Here is a 21,951-nt window from a genome sequence, read left to right as displayed (position 1 = left end):
TGTTATACAGAGAAACCAACCCTTTCACCAAAAAAGAAAGAAAAAGAAACCCTGTCTTGGGAGGAAACAAAAAATCCCCAGCTGTGCCTTACTATAATGTCTGAAAACAAAGAAGTGTTCAGGCAAAGTACAGTTCTCACTAAAATAGTTCATTTTACTAAAGGTGTCTTCAAATGTATCTCATGTGTCCCACCCAAAGCATATTATCTTCACTTCAAGTCTTAGTGAGACAAATACACAGTAGAGCATGCTGTTCACATCTCAGCAGCAGGGGCTCAGCAGAACAACCACTTCCCCCATCTTCTGAAAATGAAACCCACTAACCCTCCAAACTACCTACAAAAGTGGCTGGAGGTGGAGGTCAATGGAAAGGGAACAGGGCTTCCTGGTGGCAGCAGAGCCTGCACTCTGGCCATGCTTTCCTGGGGCTATTCCCTGTTGGTCCCCAGACTGCTCTCGGTCCTGTGAGGCTTGCTGAGGCTTGGTACTGTATTCTGATTCTGATCTCCCCATGCTTCCTGCTCTCTTTTTGTTTCTCTTTCTCTTCCCATAAGGAATATTAAAATTTACATTAAAAAAAAAAAGAAACCAAGAAACTCTCAGTCTTTTTGTAGGGTGTTCTTAGCTGATAGTGTGGCGCCCAGAGCTGCTCCTTGGGTTTTCACTCTGAACTGTGGAATTCTCAGAGCACTGTGACAAGGAGGCAGTCACTAACTAGTTATTGGGTATGCGGGCTTTCTTGGCACAGGGCTAAGAGGAAAGAGACTAGCTCTGTCTCTCCTTGTCAGAATCCTATGTTTGTTTGGAGAAAGAAAGGGGAAAGCCACACAAGAGGCTTAACAAAGGATGGACAAAGAAATCAGAGCCAAGGGCTGACTTGAAAATGGTCACAAGGCTAAGTTCCTGGACTTGAGAAGGGGCCTGGTCCTGGATCAAAAGGAACAGTTAGAGCAGGGCCAGGAAGATGATAAGGGACACACTAGGAACAGGACTGGAAAAGAACCACTAAAGTACTCCCCACAATGGGGCTGTGTCTTACCAACAGGGCTGCCTGCCGCCATGTGATACACATTTAGACCAGGTCCCCAACCCACCAAAAGAGTGGCCAAAGGTCAAGGGGAATCCTGTCATATTCAGTTGCTCACCTGGCCTTTCAAACAGACCTCCTGGTTCATTTATAAGCCACTGAGCTGGCTCTGCAGATGAAAGGCACCTGCCACCAAGCCTAACAACCTGAGTTTGATACCTACAACCAGTGGAAGTGGCCTTTGACTTTCCCATGTGCAACACACACACACATATGAATAAATAAAGTGTAATAAAAAGAAAAAAAAAAGAAGCTGCCATGTTCACTGGCATTGGGAGATGGCGCCAAAGTAAAGGACTGAGACCAGTATGAGCCTCCCTATCCCACTTTTAAACACTCATGACTCCCATGTGCACCCAGGCTAACCTGCACAACATCACTCTAGGCGTCATATGCTTACTCAGGGCTATACTCTTACTTCTTTTCTGGGCAGGGCTCAAAGGACTCATCTGAGGACTGCGGGTTTTGCTTCTTCTCATGCTCATCTTCACTCAGGAAGTCTCTAGGAAAGATGAGAGAGCTGTCAGCAAAGCACTGACCTGGGGAACAACAGCCCAAACGACCTCCTGTCTTCAGGTGCTACAGCCCCCATAGCCCAGGCTTTGCTGCTTAAGAAATCTAAGATCCCCAACTCTAGTCTATGTCCTGACAGGAAGGACCAGCCAGACTCACTCAAACCAAACAAGCTAGCAATCCTCCCTCCCTGTAAGCCACTCTTTGCTAATACCAGCACCCCGAACTCTAAAACAGCTTATTTATTTACAGCCTGGGAGTGTGAAGACTTAAAGGCAGATTGAGAAAGGAACTGTTTCACCCATTAACTGTGAACATAGGCAAGCTGTTAGCCATTTCCAAGTTCACAACAACAACAGTTATGACCTTCACCCTAAACCATGAATCACTGGCCTGTGTTGAGCAGCAAACAGGTAGTCTAACAAGCCCAAGGTGTTCTCCACAGGCCACCAGCTATCTGGATGGGGTTAGGCCTGAGGCCACACGCAGACTAACACCCTGTTCTCCATAGGCCACCAGCTATCTGGATGGGGTTAGGCCTGAGGCCACACGCAGACTAACAGCCCTGTTCTCCACAGGCCACCAGCTATCTGGATGGGGTTAGGCCTGAGGCCACACGCAGACTAACAGCCCAGAGATACACCTGGTCCTCACAAGAATTGAACCAAAATTTAGTTTGTCCCTCCCTATTTGGATGATGGTGCATCTGCACCCCAGTCTAAGCCATGGAGCAGGATAGAAGGGGTGAGCACCAAGAGGTAAACACCAACTGAGTGGTTCTCAGCCCAGAGCTAACAGACCCTGGTATGCTCCTTCCTAGGGAGGCCTGTCCTCTCCTCACCCTACACAGGGCTTCTACTCCAAGTCTCAACATCACTGTCCAAAGGCCTGAATCTAGCATCCTCTGTTCTAGTGACCCCTGGAGCTGGCACAGACTAAAGCCTTTAAAGAGGAAGCAGACAGGTAACGGGAAAGGACCAACCCTGGAGCAACTTAAAGGAGGCAATCCCAGAACTGTGTTTCCCTGCAGTAGTCTTCATCTGGGAGCTTCTGGGACCAGAAAGCCAAGTCAGGAGCCAGAGGCCTCAGAACTGCCCTGGCCACTCCTCTCCTCCCCACCTCTGAGGAGGGCAGGCGAGCATGCCAAGCAAGGGTAGCAGCTCTGGGGGCTGAGTGTGAGTTTTGAGGGAGAAGCTTTAGGCTTTTCACACCCGCTCTTCTCTCACCCCTCAGAAAGGTCACTGAACTCGTCTTTTACCCGGTCATCCGGGGCTGGAGGTGGAGCCTGCTTCTCACCCAGTGGCCCTGGGAAACAAAGAAGAGGCTCTGGTTACTAACCCTGAGCACAGAAACGGCCTCACCTATAAGGAGGCACTGTCCCTGGCGAAGGACATAGCCTTCCTTATGAGGGCCAGAAGGCCTCTTCCCTCAGTTTCCTCCATTCTCACCCCACACTCACTATGCCCGTCTCTGTCCAAGGGAACAGGAAGTGCCTCATCAGCAAGCCAACCTTTCTCGGATTCAGGTTATTGTTCGAGGTGAAAATAAGCCCGCTCTGGATAGTTTACAACAGTTTAAAGGCTGCTGTTATCAAAAGAGGTGTACAGACACCGTATAAAGCCAAGCATTCTAAGACCACATTCTAAGATGTCTGTGACGTCCTCCTAGGGCCTTGCTTGGAGTCCATCTCTGTTTTATTTCTAGCTGAACCACAGGGGTACCTGCTTTTTTTTTTTTTTTTTTTTTTAATGTATAAGACTGTTTTGCCTGTGTATATGCCTGGTGCCAGCAGAGGCCAGAAGAGGGCCTCAGACCCCTGGAACTGGAGTTATGTTGGTGCTAGGAATTGAACCCAGGTCTTTTGCAAGAGCAGCAAGTGCTCTTAACTGCTAAGCCATCTCTTCAGCCCTCGGGCCTTTTTTGAGACAGGGTCTCTCTCTCTGTAGCTTTGGCTCTGTCCTGGAACTCTATATAGACCTGGCTGGCCTCAAACTCACAGAAATCTGCCTGCCTCTGCCTTTCCAAGTGCCGAGATTAAAGGTGTGCACCACATTGCTTGGCAACCCTCTTTCCTGCATTTTCAAAGAGCCCCAATGTGGATTTGTAGGTGGGAACCAGCTGAGTACCCATAAGTGGCCATGAAAACCAATATATGAAGGCAAGAGGCAGGCAGGAAGCTGGCTCCAACTCTCCCAACACAATGCCTAGGAATAGCTGCACCCAACCCACAGCACATGTGGGTGGGGTCCAAGCCCCACAGAGGGGCCAGTCAACAGAAGAGGCTACCACACTGGCCCACGTTATGGTAAAGTAGCAGCCTCATTGTCTGCCTCCATGTCCTGCAGACAATAACCCCATTCTTCTCTCTCCCTCAGTCCCCTCAGCATACAAGAACAACCAGTACCCTGTGGTCTAAGGACAGGCTTAGAGGAAGACCGGATGCCAGATGAGCGTGTCATTACAGAAACTGTTGAATCAGAGGCCTGCTTGTGAAGGAACAAGAAGTCAAGACAGGCTAGTAGGACTATCCTATTCTTAAGTACTGAAAGAGCCACAGTTCCTACGGGAAAGCACTGAGGCTGGACCCCCATCTTCTCCTACCAGCTTCCTCTGCTATACCCTGGCCTAGTCCCAAACAATACAGACATCCACTTTCTGCTGAAGACAACCTTGGACAGGATACTGAATCCTATTCTAGCATAAGCCACAGGTACTGCTTACCTGGGGCCTCACTGGGAGCCAAGTTTGGCTGAGTATAGGGGCCTATCCCAGGTCCCACAGAGTCTCCATGTGAGTACAACAGGGCCACATCCACACTGGGTAGTGTCTTGGTCTCAGATCCAACTTGGGTTTCTCTGGTCTGGCAGAGCTGAGAGGCAGCTCCAGTGGGATTTAACTCTGAGCTCTGGGCCAGCCGTGGTGATATCTCCTTGCCCCATGCCCATTTCACTGCTAATGCATTGTCCAAAAAGAGAGCTCTGCAGCTGGAGTCTGTGTCCATGGTGAAGTCATGGCCCTGGTCGCAGCCCCACACAGCCTGGATGATGCCACAGTAATCAGAGGACAGTGTCCTCTGAAGGCTGGGCAGAGACCCACAGCTGGCTGCATGTTCATGTACCCAGCCCACCAAGCTGTGCAGACACCGAGGGCTCGAGGTGATCAGATCAGCTGAGGAGAATCAACAGAGATGTCAGTCTCATGGTGGCTAACACTAGACCCAACCTGGAATGCCCACCCAGGCATGAACAGCACTCACCCATACATGTTCCCTCCTCGGCCACTGTGGGAGGCTGAACACCAACCCTGCAAAGCATCAGTGTGGCCACAGTTTAGGAGGCTCCCAAGGTCACAAACCTCCCCAGGAACCCTCCACTAGCAGCCCTGTTCCCTCTCTTCTATTGACAGCCCTTCACCCTCAAACCTCTGCAAACCTTGCCACTGCAGCACCATGAGATGCTTATACTGGCTTTTGGCTGCCCGACAAGTCACTGCCAGGACACATGGCGATGACCCCTGAAGGTCCCAAGAAATCCAACAAGGGCCTACTTTGTACAAGGCTTCCGCTGGCCAGCTGGGGAGACATTGACTCTCTGTAAGAAGGACCTGAGGAGGCTGTGGCACTGATAGAATTGGGTGTAGCAGTTCTTGCAGACAAACGGAGGCAGGGCTGGGTCCTGGTGCACAGCAACACCCAGCAGACGCTGAAAGTCCCTAATGAAGACACGCTCCCCTGGGGACAGTCTCTCTGAGGTCTCCCCAGGCACTCTGTCAGAGATACTGCGGAGACTCCGTGAGGAAAACTTCCCATGGCAGAGGCGACAGTGCCCCATGGCAAAAGTTCGGCCTGTTCCTGAGCAAAGAAGCAAATGTGACAGTAAGGAACTCCCAATGTGAGGACCACTTCCCACTAGCCTCCCAGCACCTAAAGCAGAGAAATGCCCTCCCTGGTCTTCCTGAACACACTAACAGCAGGGCTCAGGAGGTGGCCTTCCTCACTGAACATACAACTTTGGAAGGGATACTGTCAAGAAATCTTTCAAATTTTTTTGAGCTGAGGTCTCACTGTGTAGCCCAGCATGGGGCTCATAATCCTTTCCCTCAGCCTTCTAAGGACTGGGATGCCAGGCATATGCCACTGTGCCCAGCTCCTTTCAAAGAACCCCAGATGCCTCCAGGATGAAACGTAACTTTTGCTCACACATCCTGATTCTGAAAATGTGCCCCAGTGGTGCCTCAAGAAACTGACTGACTGTCCTTCCATAGGTGTCCTGTCTGCAGAATATGGACAACGCCACCACCTCATTGCCAGCCACTAGGACTAAAGACAGCACTCACAGAAAAGTCACTCTCGAGTAGTCACAAATGTGATACACACTGATGCTGTCACCCTAACCGCTGCTGCTTACACACGAACTCTCGGCCACACAGGGAACTTAGCTCTCATCACAGGTTGTGGGTCTGTTTTAACCAACAAGAAACTGGGATTCAGAGAAGTTAAGCAATTACCCTAAGAGTACACACAGCACGAAGAACTGACCTGAAACCACACCTGTCTGGCTTCAAATCTTAAGTACTAAATAGCAGCGACACAGGGCAAGAAAAGATCGGCTGTCTGGCCAAAAGTCATTGCAGTAGAAGTCAGAGAACCCAGGCCCTCCGGAACTAGAGTCAGAATCGCTAGGCTCACATCAGGGCCAGAGGACGCCCGGAACCCACCTGCCTCGTCTGTACCGTCCTCGCCTGTGTCCGCGCAAGAGCGCGGCGAGCCCCAGCTGAGTTGCGCCGCCGCCCCGCCAGCGCTCGCTCCGCCAGTGCGAGAAGGGCGGCCCCGAGTCCGACCGCTTCCACAGCTGCCGCCCGAACTCCCGCGCTGCCGAGCCGTCCCAGGCGACAGGAAGCGGCCGAGCCGGTCCCGCTTCATGGTGGCGGCCGCCTGAGCTCCGTGCTCTTCGGTGTGGCTCGGCCCACCGGGTTCTGCTTGACTGGACTTGACTCCTCTTACTCAGTACGGTTCGGCTGCACTCCGCCCGGCTACTCGGCTCCGCTCGCTTCACGGCGATGTGAGCGGGCCGAAGCGAGGGGTGGAGCGAAGTGAGGAGCGGCCCGGGAGCGACAGTGGCCGCTGTTGTGTCGAGAGCCCAGAGTTCCTAGGGTCGCTCAGAACTCTCGACAGGCCCATGAAGCAGGGACAGCCGGGAGGGTAAACTACCACGGACTGAGGCACGAGCTGTGGCACTTAACAGAAACGCGCAAAACGAGGTTCTTTCCACCAATCTTCTCGTCGAGACTCGGAGCAAGTACGCTCTGAATAGCTGACAAGACCCACCCGGCCCCTTCTAATCTCTAAACCTAGGTCTGCGCGGCGGGGCGGGGCAGGCGGAAGTGTGTCTGGGTCCCTTCCGGCAGTGTGCGCTTCCCGCAGCTCCCTCAGCTGCGCACTCCACGTTCCGGTTCGGAGGCGCCCGCCCCGCCCCTGTCGCCGCGGCCTCCCCCGCCCGGCGCCATGGCCGCTGCGGCCGGGGACGGCGCGGCGAAGCCACTGCAAAGCGCCATGAAACTGGCCAACAGGGCCATCGAGCTAGACACCGGCAACCGGCCCCGGGTGAGGCTGGGAGGGGCGCGGCAGCAGGTCCGGGAGGCACTGGCCAGTGGGTGGGCGAGGGCGGGCGTGTGAAGGGATCCGCGCTTCCGACGCGCGCGACAGCTCTGGGACCCTGCCCGGAGGCTCTCGGCCGGGCGGCTGTGGGCGCTCTGCGGGGACCTCGGACAGCTCAACTGGCACTTGGTCTCTGGTTTATCAGTTCAATGAGTCGGGGGAAATAGAGCCGTGGTTCTGTTTGCAAAGGACCTGTGAAGCAGCCCTCCAAGATGTAGATGACAGACGTGTGTGTGTGTGTGTGTTTGTGTCTGTCTGTGTCTGTATTCTTGACAGACACTGTGCAGACTTAATCCAGAAAAGACGGGCTGTCGGCTCATTCATGATGCTGCTGTTTGCAGTTGCCTTCAAAGGTCATTTGTAAAGAAACACCGGCACAGAAGGGGTGTGGCCTGTCACTGAGAATGAATGCTAATTAAAAGGATGGCAACTAGGTGGAAGAGCCGGCCAGGACACCCTGAGCTACCCTTAGAGAGGAAGAATCAGTGTTTGTCCAGTTCCCCGAGTTGGTTTTCTAGGACATCAGGTTCTCCTCACAAGACAAAAATCCTACCTGAAATCCATTTTATCCTAATCTCTGAAGTGTTAATTAAAGTCACATAGTAGAGTGCATTCTGTCCCGAGCTGTCACAGACCTCAGGGCAGAGGGGTCACACAGTTGAAACTTTCAACTAGATGCTCTACTCTGAGCCAGAAAGTGAGATTGAGAGATGAGCCCTTGTTCTCTCCTTAGACTTTCAGGAAGTATTTTTTGTAAGACATGGAAAGACTGCTGATCTTTGAGTTGCACAGGAAGGGGACTTTGTTATACAGAGTGGAAAATGGTGTCACTGCTGAGGCTGCTTTACCAAGCCTCCTGACTGAAGCGCAGCTCCTTCACGTGCTGGAGAGTAAGGCAGGGAAAGGAGGGATGTGTCCAGCGGGGAACTCCCTAGTGCAAAAGTGGGAAGAAATTCCCTGATTTTATTCTCAGAAGCAAACACTTTTTCCTTCAAGTCCAAACAGTGGGAATAGTCCCTGTCCTAGACAGACCATCACTGAAGTCTAGAAGTCTCTCAAAAATGAACAGACACTGTTGATCCTGTGTTTTCCACATCCACTTGACAGGCATGATGTAGGCACTTCCATCTGCTAGCCTGACCCCTGCCATTCTCTTCCCTGCATACAGGAGGCATACATGGAATACCTGAGGAGCATTCAATACATCTCCCAGGCGTTACTGGAAGATGTGGAACACACTACAGGTATGCCTTCAGACTTGCTTCTCCTCTCAGGATGGTCCCCAAAGCTGGAGGTCTCCTGTTTCTTTCCACCCTCGTCATTATCATTAGTATGGAATATCATAATGTAACATGGTGGCATTGAAGGGCAGGATTATGGGCTAGGGGGTAGATCATAGATTGATTGGATTAAGACACTGCCTCAAGGCAGTGAAGAGTGAGCGACACAAAAGTAAGGCATTGCCAGCAGAAGTATATTTAAAGTCTGAGAGGAGGAAGTAGTTATAGCTGTGCTTTGTACCGCTTGGGTAGAATTGGAAGGGCATTTTGGGAACCTGCCAAAGCTCTACCCAGCACTGGGAGGAGCAAAGACCTTGGATGTATCTTGAAGCAGAAACCAACTAGCCCTGCTAGTGTTGATGGTGAGGATGCTGCAGACAGATGATGGACAACTCTATGTGTAAGGAGAGAAATCGTCAACTCCACTGTGGGGCTAGGGATGTAGTTCAGTTGGTAGAGAGTGCTTCCCTAGCATACATAAAGCCCCGGATTTGGTCCCTCGCACTGCATAAACTAATGTGATAGCACAAGTTGGAAATCTTAGCATTTAGGAAAATAAGAAGTTCAAGATCGCCAGGCGGTAGTGGCACACACCTTTAATCCCAGTACTTGGGAGACAGAGGCAGGCAGATCTCTGTGAGTTCAAGGCCAGCTTGGTCTACAGAGGGAGTTCCAGGACAGGCTCCAAAGCTACACAGAGAAACCCTGTCTCAAAAAAAAAAAAAAAAAAGAAAAAGAAAAATGTGCAAGATCATCCTCAGCTACAGAGGGAGTTTGAGACCAGCCTGGGCTACATGAGACCCTGTCTCGAATTAAAAAAAAAAAATTAGAGAATTCCACTGTAAACATATAAAGTCTGAGATACAAGCAACTCTCTGGACATAGGAACATAGTTAGGGAGAGCTAGTGGGGAGCAAGTAAGCTCAGCTGAGTCCTGACGCCTCAAGTCTTTGAGGAACTAGCAGGAGGAACCTTGCTATGGGAAGTAATATCCCAGAGGATAGAAAAAAGTTCGAATGCCTTGCCATCTTTGGGAAAGTAGGGCTGGGCAAGGACAGTGCAGGGAATTGGATGCTAAAATGGAGGCGGAATGAAGAGAAGATGGGGTTTATGAGGAGTTTGCTGTAAGGGGTCCAGGAGCTGGGTGGACTTGGCAAAGTACAAGGAGAAGATGTATCTGCTGATATAAGAGAGAAGAGAGCAGCACAGACACCCGTGGGGTCAGGGGTGGAAGTGCTCACTGCAACGTCTGCAGGGGAAAGTCTGTGGTGCAGGCGGCTAGGAGGTGGCGGGCCCGGAGAGTCTGGGGTGCCCGTGTGTCTGTGCAGTAGCCATGAGGCTGCATGGCGAGAGTCAGTCCGATGGCTGGCCGCCGGTCGTGTGTGCACATTGTTTTGAGCCATGGTGAAATGAATAAGGGTAAGCTTGCCTAACTTACAGTTCCTTGTTCTTAGTAAGAATGTGAGTCATGGTGGAAGGAGTGTAACCAGCCCCCCATGTTCCTTCTCTAGAAGCTGGGGAAACTGTGCCCCCTGAGACCTCAAAGATGCTGAAGCTGGCTGAACAGTGTCTGGAACGGGCCCAGTCAACAGCTACCAAACTTGGTGGGTACCCAAAGAAGGGGGCTCTTGGTAGCTGCTCTGTGGGATGATCCCTAGCCTGCTGACCAGGGTGCTATACGTGGCTTGCAGGGAAAACATGCTTGAAGCCAGCTGTGCCTGTGGCTCCTCCCATCCCCTTGCCCACCAGCAGACACCGCCGAGTGTGTTCGGATGAAGGAGGGAAACTCTCCCCTTTCCTGCCTCCTGAGATCTTCCAGAAACTGCAGGTGGCAGAATCACAAAGCTCTAAGAAGTAAGGCGGACAAGACAGAAGGTGTGCTAAGCTGTGGGGGTTGTTGGAGGCTGAGCAAACATGAGCTTCCCTTGGGTAGTTAGTCAGAGTGGCTCCCAGAGTAGATACACCCCTTGTCTGACAGGAGCAGATGCAGATTCTGTTAGGAAGAAATTACCTTCATCCTTCAAAAAGTTAGTGGCAAACAAAGATACCCATACAGAAACAGAAATGATGAGGTAATGGTTACAGAACAGACTGGTGAAGACTTCAGGTAGTTATCAGGCACAGGTCAAACAACACGGAGCTTTGTTTAGTATTTACAAAACTAAGTTTGAAAACACCCAAACAAGAAACTTTAAAGTCAGAGCCAGCAAATAGAAAATAAAATAGAAAATAAATCAAAATACAATGCTGAATTTTGTTTTTTAAAACTAGTGAGGGAGGCCAGGCATGGTGGCTCACGCCTTTAATCCTAGCACTTGGGAGGCAGAGGCAGGTGGATCTCTATGTGTTCTAGGACAGCCTGGTCTACAGAGTGAGTTCTAGAACAGCCAAAGCTACACAGAGAAGCCCTGTCTGAAAAAAAACCAAAAAACCAAAACAAACCTAGTTAGGGGATCTGACACCCTCTTCTGCTCTCCTTGAGCACCAGGTGCACGCATGGTACACAGATATACATGCAGGCGAAAGACCTATACACATAAAAATTAAGTAATAATAATAAATAAAAACTAGATAGTTGAGAATGTAGCTTAGTAGTAGAGTGCTTCCCTAACATGCATGAAGCCCTGGATGTGATCCCTATTACTGCCTGTAATCCCAGTACTCAGGTGAATCAAGATCACAGGTTCAAGTCCACCCTATTGAATTTGTGGCTAGCCTGGCTAGGGGATATGCCTGTATATGCCTGTAATTCTAGAACTTGGAAGGTAAAAGAAGAAAAAATAATGAGGTCAGGGCCTGCCTTAACTATATAGCAAGTTCAAGAACAAAAAGAGGAGAGGGGGCTGGGCAATGGTGGCACATGCCTTTATTCCCAGCACTCAGGAGGCAGAGGCAGGCAGATCTCTGTGAGTTTGAGGCTAGCCTGGCCTACAGAGCAAGTTCCAGAACAGCCAGGGCTACACAGAAAAATGCAAAACAAACAAACAAATAAATGTGTACAGGTTTATAATAACAGAGTAGAGACACAGATGGAAAGAGAAAAAAATAGGCAAAGCTAAAATTCAGATGTCACAGAAACAAGACATAAAATAGGAAAGACAGGGTAGAGCGCTTGCCTAGCAAGCGAAAGGCCCTGGGTTTGATCCTCAGTTTAAAAAAAAAAAAAAAAAAAAATTGGAAAGACATGTTAGGCTTAGCATGGTTTTTTAAGTTCTAGAAAGAGAAGAATGATATTGGGAGGGGGCATTGTTTGAAGATATAACAGCAGAAAGTTTTCTACACTAATGAAAAAATACCAGGACACAGATGCAGGATACTCAGTGAACCCAACATGGATGAATCAGGCCCTTCTTACCATATATCGCAAAGGTTCCTTTACCCGCCAGGTTCCTCAGGCCCCACTTGTCTGTGGGTGCAACTTCAGCACTGGGGCAGATACAAACATCAGCTTCAGGGTGGAGTCTGTCCTCCTCAGCCTTCTCCATACCCTTCTGTCTGCTAACTCTGAAAGCAGGGAGGTGTGTGGCATGCTGCGATTTTTTACTGAATAGACATATCTCTCCCTTTAGTGGGTTGCAAATGAATCTTACTGTTTGGAACCCTGTAGTAACTTCCAGTTCCATGTTATTGCAGATGTCCTGCTTCTCTTGATAAGCCCCGAGTTCTAGCATTACTAATACCCATGTTTTGGCAACAGACCTCTAGCTTGCCCTCCCCCGCTTCTGCATTTCTTCCTGCTTCATTACCATCTTCTTTCATCTTGGTCTTAGAACGAGGTCAAGAGGGGTGTAAGGATGGTTGCTCAGGTCACTAGAACATTCCTGGATTTTCTGTGCATGGACAGCAGCTTGTCCCTATTTTTAGAGAGCTAACACCATTGGAGAAGGCCTCCTTACAGAACCAGAAGCTGAGAGCCACATATGAGGCCCGGATGGCTCGTCTGGACCCCAGCCAGGCCATGCAGAAGACATCACTGGTGAGCAAGGCCCGGAGAGGGACTGGGCCGGTCAGGGAAGGAACAAGGCCTTGGGGAACGGGGCCTTACTTCTTCCTTCTTTCCTTAGACCCTGTCTCTACAGCGGCAGATGATGGAGAATCTGGTGATCGCCAAAGCAAGAGAAGAGACGGCATCCTTAAGGAGTGATAAGAGTGAGGTCTTGAGCTGAGGGTGGAGAAGGGGCAGCATAGGGAGAAGGGACCAGGTGCCAGGTAAGTGTGGGACTGTAAGCCTTCCCAGCAATGAAGCAGGAGATTAACCCTTACACTGTTCCCAAGGCTCTCCTTAGGCTCGTCTGCCTTCCTGGGAATAGCCCCTTCCTGAACTAATGGCTGTTCTCCTGGCCTTGTTCAGTACCAGACTCATCTCTAGAGGGCAGAAACAGCCTTACTTACCTAGGCTCTTGGGACATCAAGGGTATTAGAGGAGTATGGAGCAGATGAGGCATGGGGCAAGGGTGCATGTCCACTCAGGTCAGACACTACTGGCCCCTTGACTCTATTACCCCAGCTCCAGCGGAAGATGGAGGAGCGCCGCCTGCGCCTTCAGGAGGCTGCCAACAGGTGCATCTCTTCCCTGTCTCATAGGCATGCTGGGAGGCCTGGAAAGGGCTTCCTGCGCCCATAAGTCTGTCCCTGTTGCCAGCTTGTCTTCTTTCCCAGGAGGTTCTGCAGTCAAGTTGCTCTGACCCCAGAGGAGCGGGAACAGCGAGCCCTCTATGCTGCCATCCTGGAATATGAGCAAGACCATGTGAGTACTGCTGGGTCCACCCGGAGGAATGGCAGAATGGGGGCACATGGGCCCCTAGGAGTTGGTGCCTTCCCACATCCCAGGGCAACCTCACACAGTCCTTGCAGGGCATCTCATTGTGGAGATCCGACTGTGCTTTCCTCCAAGGTCCTCTGTCCTGCAGGACTGGCCAAAGCACTGGAGAGCCAAGCTGAAGCAGAGCCCAGGGGACCTGTCAGTAGTGACCAGCCTGGTCTCCCACTTGCTCAGGTATTCATAGAGCCCATCTGCCAGCCTGGGGTTCTCCTTGCTAGATGATGGGGAAGGGGTGAGAAAGAAAGGAGATTACTTACAAAGGCTAGGCTACAGAGACCTGGGGGGCGAGGGGGGGGAACTCCTGCAGAAGGGCCTTTTGTGCTGGTAGGTTTTGTTGGCTTCCATTAGCTTCTCTAGATTGGATAGGTTACACTTTAATTGTGATATTCTCTCATAGGAAATGGCAGAGAAGTTATCTCTCAGAAACCTTTCATAGTGTGGTAATTTTGGTACAAGTAATATCACAGATGAGGGCATAAGGCCCCGGTGACTGAGGTCAGTTAATAGGAATTGAACTCAGATTTCTAAGCTTAAGGGGAAAAAGTAGACTGAGGCCCTGCCTGGCCTTGAGGGTAGCTGCTGTGGTGCTCACTGTTTGCTGGAGATGAGAAAAATGGGTGGGTATAGCAATTACCCACCTGGGTAGACTCTTCAGGGCCCAACTGCTTCTTGCCTGCTCTTCTCCTTGCAGCCTCCCTGATCACCCAATCTCCCAGCTCCTGAAGAAGCTGCAGTGTGCAGTCTACAGCGCATTGTACCCTATTGTGAGCCGGGCTGCCATCAGTGCTGTGCCTGCACCAGGCTGCTGCTCCCTGCCCCCAGAAGCCAATGGCCTACTGGCTCCTGGGAGCCGGCGACTTCGATCCTCCCAGAGCCTCTACTGCATGCTCTCCCCTTCAGAGCCCAGTGCAGCCCCACGATCTCTGGATGGACCTCCTTCCACACCTTCTATCCCCACACTTCACTCAGGCCCCCTGGACAGAGAGGCAGACAGCAGCCCAGCAGGGCCTTCCTCACCTCTGGTCGATGCTTCATCCCACTTGCCAGACAAGGACAGCTCCTTTGAGGATCTGGAACAGTTTGTGGCTCTATCTGAGCCACACACCCCAGGAGCAAAGAGGGAGCCCTTGCTGGAATGTCTGAAGAGCACAGTGAAGGACATTCACAATGCCATTGGTGAGCCTGCTGGGCACCAACCCAGGAGCTGCACCAGTTGTATCTGCCAGCCCTCAAGTGCAACTTGCTGCCCTGGACAGCAAAGACCTGTGTCCACCCCATCTATAGGAGCAAGCATTTAGGCCAGAAGAGCAGGCCCTAGCCCATCCCAGTCCCCAGGTGGAGCTGGTATGGGAGTCAGGGATGTGGTGCCTGGCACAGCCTTTGATCATAAGGTGGTCTGGCTGTGCCTACCGCAAGGCTTCTAGACATTCTGTGAACCAGTGAGGAAGGTTCAACAGCCTGGGACCTTACTATTCTAAAGTTCCTGGGGTTTCTGTAGACTTAGGAGCCAGTCCTTTTCAGAAAAGGGCCATTATCCCCTCTCTTCAGCAGACCCTTTAGCTACATGGGAGCAGTGTATGACCAAGTCAGCCCCAGCGAAGAAGAGCTAAGACCTGGCCCCAGGTCATATGACACAGGATAGGCAAGGGATAGGTATGGGAGGTTGAACAAGTGAAATAACTAAGTAGAACAACACCCCTTCCCCCAAGCCTAGATGCTCCCTGTAGTTCAGTTGCACAGAAGCTGGATCTGGGGAACAGGGCACCTTGACTCTGAACTTAGAGCTTCTAGAGAGGTGGAGGCAGGTAATAGCACATTTCGACATCCCCAACTCTGCTTCTGGCAGATAGACTGCTCTCGCTGACTCTTTTGGCCTTCGAAAGCCTGAATACAGCCACCTCCAAAGACCGCTGTCTGGCTTGCATCGAGGAGCCTTTCTTCTCCCCACTGTGGCCCCTGCTGCTAGCCCTTTACAGGTACGCCTCCAGCCTAGCTCACCATCCCCACGAGCTGGAGTCTCCACCCCAGTCTCCCAGTGGCTTGTCTGATCCTAAGGCTATCCTTGGGTGTTAAAAGTTTGTAGGTGGCTGTGCCCACTTCCCTAGTTAGGGACAGTGGGGCTGTTTGCTCAAATACCTGAGCAGCTCTCATAGGACTGAGCTCCAGAGATCCCCAGCCACAACCCTGCTTGTCTCCGGAACAGTGTCTCTATGGTGGCTGAGCCTGGCCTCTCTGCTTTAGGAGCGTGCACCGTACCCAGGAGGCTGCTGTGAGCAGGAGCATGGATCTGTACAGGAATGCACCCCCTACAGCCCTTGGCATCCCTGCCAAGCTCCTTCCACGTGTCCCTGAGGCTCAAGCCTCCACCTACCCCTACTGCACTGCGGCCCAGGAACTGGGACTGCTGGTCTTGGAGAGCTGCCCCCAGAAGAAGCTGGAGTGCATAGGTGTGGGGATCTGAGGGGCCCAGAGGTTTGAGAGGTGGAAGATGGGCATGTGCCTTCCCTGCTAGCCTATAGACCTGTCACTAGGCAAATATGGGGCGGTGCCTTTCAGTTTTCTCCCATCCTGCATTATCAGGAGAGATTGGGCAATACCAAGAGACCCCTTGATATAGGAAACGGCATAGTCTCCCTTACACCAGGCCCTTCCGGTCTTCCTGCCCTTGCTAAACACCCCTCTTCCACCCACCACATCACACCCACTCAAGTCGCTTTTCTGTACCACAGTGCGAACTCTTCGTGTCATCTGCATCTGTGCAGAGGACTACTGCCGTGCCCACGAGGCCAGGCCCGAGGCTGGATCCCAGCCCCCTGCTGCTGCCATGTGAGTCCAGAATGAGGACGCTACCTAGAGGTATACTAGTATGCGTGCCTGCCCTGTGACTGGCCAAAGAGGACCCTGGTGGCCCTGCTTCACTCAGCAGCCCCAGATTACATCACTGCAGAGAACAGCTCATTCCTACAGAGACCCTGGACTGAGACAGGGCAAGGAGAAGGGCTCCCCCCTCAGCCATGTGTTCCCGTCCATCTGGACGAGTGGTAGTTGCAGTGCCCTCTGACTAGGCTCGAGGCTCCTTGGGATCCTGGGCCCTGGTTAACCTGGTGAGACTGAGAACTACCCATTGAGATAGGCCTGCTTGGACCCCCGGGTGCATACCTACAGGAAGCATGAAAGGAGCACTTCCAAAGTGAGGCCCCTTTCCTGTACTGATGTAGCACTGGGGCTCCCTGCACGTCCAAGATAGGGCAGGTTCTTCCCACCTAAGCCATACAGCCTTAGGCTCTGGTATGCTTGAGCTTACCTCCAACTCTCCTCAACTCAGTTGTAACTGCATCCTCTGACCTGGAGTCAATGTCCCCCACAGCTCATGCATGAACTCTGACCCTGCCACCTTGTCCCAAGGACCAGGATCAGCCTTGACACCAGTCATTGAAGACCAAGGGGCTGTTACCCTGGTCTGCACCTCGAGTCCCCCAAGTAAATGTCAGAATCAAGTATGAGGTCACCCACGAGGAGCTCAACCCAAGGGAGAGAGGGGCAGATGTTTCTCGCCCACTCTAAGATTGGGTTGCTATTTCATCCTCATCCCAGAGCCTGCCCTCTTTACTCATTTTATAAAAGAGTTCCCAGGCTAAATGTTTGCAAATCACAGCTTTGACCCAAGCCACCCCCAACAGGGGGCAGCCATGTCCCTGTAGGTGGCAGGACACTGAGCTGGTGTGTGGAACCTCCCTGGCCCATGGGAAAACGGTCAGACCCAAGCCATAGCCTTGGGTTCCAGCTGCCTCCCTGCTTCTTGGTCCCCATGCTCTTCCAAGAAGCTCTTCATGTGTACCCTAACTAGTGTGCATAGACCTCTCCTGGGGTGGGCCCAAAGGGCCTACTGCAGAGATGATTGTCTTCCAGTCTTAGCCATGTGCTCCTAAGTCCCCCAAAATGTGTGAGACCACAGCCAACTAGAAAGTCAGAAGAGGCTGTGGTGTATCCTGACTTTGGTACTGCTATTTGGGCCCAATTTTAACATGGCCAGGAGGTCTCCTGTGCTGTTTGGGAGGTGGAAGTACAGGAATGTCCCTTTTGGCCCTAGGCCCACTGACGGCTTTGTCTTTGCCCAGCAGTGGTGCTGATGACCTGCTGCCCATCCTGTCCTTCGTGGTGCTGAGGAGTGGCCTCCCCCAACTGGTGTCAGAGTGTGCAGCCCTGGAGGAATTCATTCACGAAGGGTAGGAAGGAGCCCCAGGCTAGTAGGTGACTAGGAGACTGACATGCACTCCCCAGAGTGGGGAAGGGCTTCCCCGGGTGTGGGAAGAGCTGGGAATAGAGCGGCTGTGGCAAGAGGGACAAGGGAACCTCACCCCCACACCTAAAGCAGTGGCTGTGATAGGCTGTGGGAACTGCGAGGGAGGCCTGAAACCCCACCATCACCTTTGGACAGCTCTCTGAGATGCACCTGTGCACAGGCACCCAGGTTAGCATGCTCCATAGCCTTCAGAAGACCCTAGACCAGAGGGAAAGGGTACCCCCTGAGCAGCAGCTGCCTGAGAAAGAGCAGTGCAAACTGCAGGGCATAACAGGACCAGGTCTGGCATGGGGAAAGGCCTCTTCCAACCCAGCTCCCTAACCTTAGCTGTGGCCACATCATTGTCCAAGCAAGTAGGGAATATGTTGCCTTCCAGAGGACTAGGCTGTACATCTGTCCCCTCCAGGTAACACATCTCTTTCCTACTTCCACATAGGTATTTAATTGGAGAAGAAGGGTACTGCCTGACATCACTGCAGAGTGCTCTGAGCTATGTGGAACTTCTGTCCCAGGGACGGCTGGACAAGTAATGGTGGCTGGATCTCACAGACCAAAGGAGCCACAGGACCTCCACACTGTACTATATATCTGGTTTGGGGCCAGTCTGTTGTGGTGGCTCTTTGTAGCTCTCTCCCACCTTCCTAACCACACATCTGTCCTGGAGGTCTAGGATAGTGCCCCTTCTTGAGCAGGACATGGCTGACTGAGTCAGACCTGTTTTTGTCCTGGCCTGCCTCTCAGACCGAATAGGAGAAATCTATAGCTGCTGTTCCTTGGGGAGCCTGCAACACTGGTGGGCCTCCAGTAAACCTAGATGGCCCCAGCCTGTTCTCATGGACACTACACTGCCCCTACTGGGGCATCAACACAGAAATGGCTACTGGGAGTCTTGCCAGGGCAATCTGGTTTTGTACCCCTCCAATCTCCTGAGACAGCCAAAGTTTGTGTGAGCCAGACTCTTGTTAGTCAATAACAAGAGCTTTACCCTTACCCTAGAGGACTGGGTGTAGGTAGTGTAAGGCTGTGTTGCTTATTTATCAGGCAGCAACTACCTTGCTCGCTTTTGCTGCCCCAGGTATCATTTTGCTGCCCATGCCTGGGATATGAGCCTCTCTCCTACTGAGGTCCAGGACATCCAGCTCTGTAGTTACCTTGGTTGGGGACAATGAACATTCAGGACACTGGCCAATACATACAGCTGTACAGCCTCTCCAATTTCAGAGTCCAAGGGTCAGTGCCCTGACTGTTATATGCCCCCAAGTTTGCACCAACTCAGCCTAAAATAAAGAAATTACTCCATCTAAGTCCATGTGACTTGCTCATTGACCCCACTGGGCAGGCAGAACTCAGGCAACACAGACACCCTCTCTCTGCCAGTCTCCCAGATATCACAGATGACAGGGTAATGAGGGGCCACAGCCCACCCCCAGACCCTCTGCACAGAAGGGTCTTCCTAGGGTTCTTCGCAGCAAAGAAAGTGTGGACCTCACTCTCGGAGAGCAAAGGTCTGCAGGGTATCATTAGGAGGCTAGGCTTAAGTCACTACTGTGGTTCTGAGCCTACAGCAGTCTCCTGAAGGTGTCTGGGAATCTTTATCCTACTCAAACACATAGGAATTCCCTGTAGTGGTTGTACTTCCACATGTAGGACATATAGTGATGCCCTGTGCCTATAGTGGGGCCCTAAGAGGATGTAGGCATCCAAGCACAGGCAGCATCTTCCAGGGAGTCAAGCTGCCCAACCCAGGAAAGGAAATATCCATGGCAACTGGGTTTGCTGGAAGGAGGTAGGTGGCATTCCAGTCCCAGACCACCAGAAGTGGTAGTGGGGTTGTTGTAGATTCTTGGAGTAAGGTTGTATGTAACTTATTTATTGGGTATTTATCAAACACTTGTGTTCTAAACCTGCAGGTAATTAGTTTTTTGACCCCACAAAGAAATAAGTAACATGCCTCTTTCAGCCTGGTGGGCTGATTCCAAAGTCTAGTCTGCAAGTGGTGAATAGAAACCTGGACCGAGCTAGAGAGACAGCTCAGAGGTTAAGAGCACTGGCTGTACTTCCAAAGGTCCTGAGTTCAATTCCCAGCAACTACATGGTGGCTCACTACCATCTGTAATGACATCTGGTGCCCTCTTCTGGTCTGCAGGGATGTGTGCACGTAGAACACTGTCTACATAATAAATAAGTCTTAGAGAGAGAGAGAGAGAGAGAGAGAGAGAGAGAGAGAGAGAGAAAGGAAGAAAAGGAAGGAAGGAAGGAAGGAAGGAAGGAAGGAAGGAAGGAAGGAAGGAAGGAAAAGAAAGAAACCTGGGACCATGACACCAGAAGCAAATGGTGGGCCCAAGTTGGCCTGGGCAGGGCAACCCAGTTCCTAGGGCACTTGATCTATGAAAGAAACCTCTGGAGTAGGAATGGGCCAGAAGCCCCTAGCAGTTTCTTCCCACCAGCACCAGGAATGAACAGGCTGGTGCCAACTTTCACTGTCTCACACTGGAGATTTCAACTCCATGTCCAACTGCCAGTGAGTCACAAACTTGTCTCAGCTAGGCTGGGGAGATACTCATCAGTTAAGAGCACTGCTCTTGCAAAGGACCAGGTTTCAATTCCCAGCACCCACATAGCAGTTCACAACCATCTGTAACTCCAGTTTTAAGGGGATCCGATGCCTTCTTTTGGCCCCCATCAGCACTTCCTACATGCAGACAGAACACCATACACATAAAAATAAAGGTTCAAACAAACAAAAACTTGTGTCTTGGCTGACTTGGGTTCTTGGCACTGCAATCTCCTAGAGGCCCATGCTCCTGTGAAGTATATAGATCTTGAACATGAATACCAGGTAACTATGGAGCCTTATGATATGTTACTGTACCTGCTGCAGGCCTTGGCTTTAACAGTGACAAGTCTGAACAATGGGTTGTGTTAAGTAGTACATCCTGGTGCTGAGAGTGCCTGTTGGGCTGGGATCACATCAGACTGTATCACAGCACAACCCTGGGAGAATTAGACTGTGTGTGTGTGTGTGTGTGTGTGTGTGTGTGTGCGCGTGCGCGCGTATGTGTGATGAGTCATTTTTGTTTACAACTGAAACTCAGAATTCAAAATTCATTTTGCTCTTAAATTTTTCCTTCTTTTTTTTTGGGGGGGGGATTTTTTTTTGAGTCAGGGTTTCTCTGTGTAGCTTTAGAGCCTGTCCTGGAACTCATTCTGTAAACCAGGCTGGCCTCGAACTCACAGAGATCTACCTGCCTCTGCCTCCTGAGCACTGGGATTAAAGGTGTATGCCACCACTGCCTGGCTGCACTTAAATTTCTTATAGACAAATCAGAAAACATTTCAGCCAATGTCCTATTGTTCTGATAGTCTTTGTATGAAGCTTTTTTTTTTTTTTTTTTTTTTTTAAGACAGAGTCTCATGTATCCTAGGATAGCCTCTAGCTTGCTTTATAACACAGACAACCTTAAATTTCTGATTCTCCTGCCTCTGCCTCCCAATTGATGAGACTACAGGGCTTTGTTATCACGTGGGTGTTATGTAATGTAAGTGGAAGCCAGGGCTTTGTACATGCTAGGCAAGCCCTCTCACAACTAATGCACAGCCCCAGCCTCCCACATGGACCTTAATGAGCCAGTAGTCATCTAGTTTCTGCTGCCCACAATGTCACTGGGAAGACAAGTCTTCAAGGATCACCTTGTGCCTTCTGAGGCTTTGCTTATTCTAGGCACAGCTCTTCAGGTTGGTTTAGGCTGAGTTCTCTCAGCAATGAAGCTTCCCACTGAGTTTTTCCTCTAGCTCGCACACCAGCTGGCCTGGATTTTCTGGAAAGTTTCCAGTTGAACTGGAACACAAATTGTCATACATTTCCCACCATTTTTATTTCCTTGGCATGGTGTTGGGCTCCATAGCTGGACCTTGAAGTCTAACTTCTTTTCTTGCATCAGCAGTGTGTGGGAGGTATCTGACTTGAACACCTTGAATTCCTCACACCTCCTACCATTGGGCTTCATTATTTGACTAAACATGGCTTTGTCCTTGTAGAGTATCAGCTTAGAAAGAAGCCCAGCTCTCGACACAGCTTGTCGTGTTTTGTTAGCTGAAGGAAAAAACAAGGTGTGTCTTTGGGTTAGTCCCTCAGCATTTGCTTTGTTTTGTTTTGTTTTTTTCCACAGCTGAGGACCAAACCCAGGGCCTTGCGCTTGCTAGGCAAGCACTCTACCACTGAGCCAAATCTCCATGTATTTTTAAAAGATTTATTTATTTGTTTTGTTTGTTTATTTATTTATTTATTAT

General features: G+C 51.0%; 2 protein-coding genes across 4 annotated transcripts; one reads left to right on the top strand and one right to left on the bottom strand.

Moving 5' to 3' along the window:
- Window positions 1-1,343: 1,343 nt before the first annotated feature.
- Znf276 (zinc finger protein 276) lies at window positions 1,344-6,967 on the bottom strand. 2 transcript variants are annotated; one of them, XM_036188011.1, is made up of 6 exons: window positions 6,317-6,967; window positions 5,147-5,450; window positions 4,857-4,903; window positions 4,322-4,768; window positions 2,827-2,905; window positions 1,344-1,589 (listed from the first exon to the last, which is right to left on the bottom strand). In XM_036188011.1, the coding sequence occupies exons 1-6, from the start codon at window positions 6,519-6,521 to the stop codon at window positions 1,502-1,504; spliced, it is 1,170 nt and encodes a 389-aa protein (XP_036043904.1). In that variant the 5' UTR covers window positions 6,522-6,967; the 3' UTR covers window positions 1,344-1,501. The 2 variants fall into 2 exon arrangements, with proteins under 2 accessions (XP_036043904.1, XP_036043905.1); XM_036188012.1 differs by having other exon boundaries at window positions 1,505-1,589; window positions 2,859-2,905.
- Window positions 6,968-6,990: 23 nt separating this feature from the next.
- Vps9d1 (VPS9 domain containing 1) lies at window positions 6,991-18,965 on the top strand. 2 transcript variants are annotated; one of them, XM_036188008.1, is made up of 15 exons: window positions 6,991-7,202; window positions 8,425-8,500; window positions 10,048-10,140; window positions 10,228-10,390; window positions 12,401-12,512; window positions 12,601-12,663; window positions 13,044-13,096; window positions 13,196-13,283; window positions 13,447-13,532; window positions 14,050-14,534; window positions 15,205-15,334; window positions 15,600-15,805; window positions 16,088-16,184; window positions 17,480-17,584; window positions 18,098-18,965. In XM_036188008.1, the coding sequence occupies exons 1-15, from the start codon at window positions 7,104-7,106 to the stop codon at window positions 18,189-18,191; spliced, it is 1,950 nt and encodes a 649-aa protein (XP_036043901.1). In that variant the 5' UTR covers window positions 6,991-7,103; the 3' UTR covers window positions 18,192-18,965. The 2 variants fall into 2 exon arrangements, with proteins under 2 accessions (XP_036043901.1, XP_036043902.1); XM_036188009.1 differs by having other exon boundaries at window positions 7,068-7,202; window positions 10,051-10,140.
- Window positions 18,966-21,951: the final 2,986 nt, after the last annotated feature.

This window comes from Onychomys torridus, chromosome 5, assembly GCF_903995425.1.
Source record: "Onychomys torridus chromosome 5, mOncTor1.1, whole genome shotgun sequence".
NCBI lineage: Eukaryota > Metazoa > Chordata > Mammalia > Rodentia > Cricetidae > Onychomys > Onychomys torridus.
This window is presented reverse-complemented; position numbering and strand designations above follow the sequence as displayed.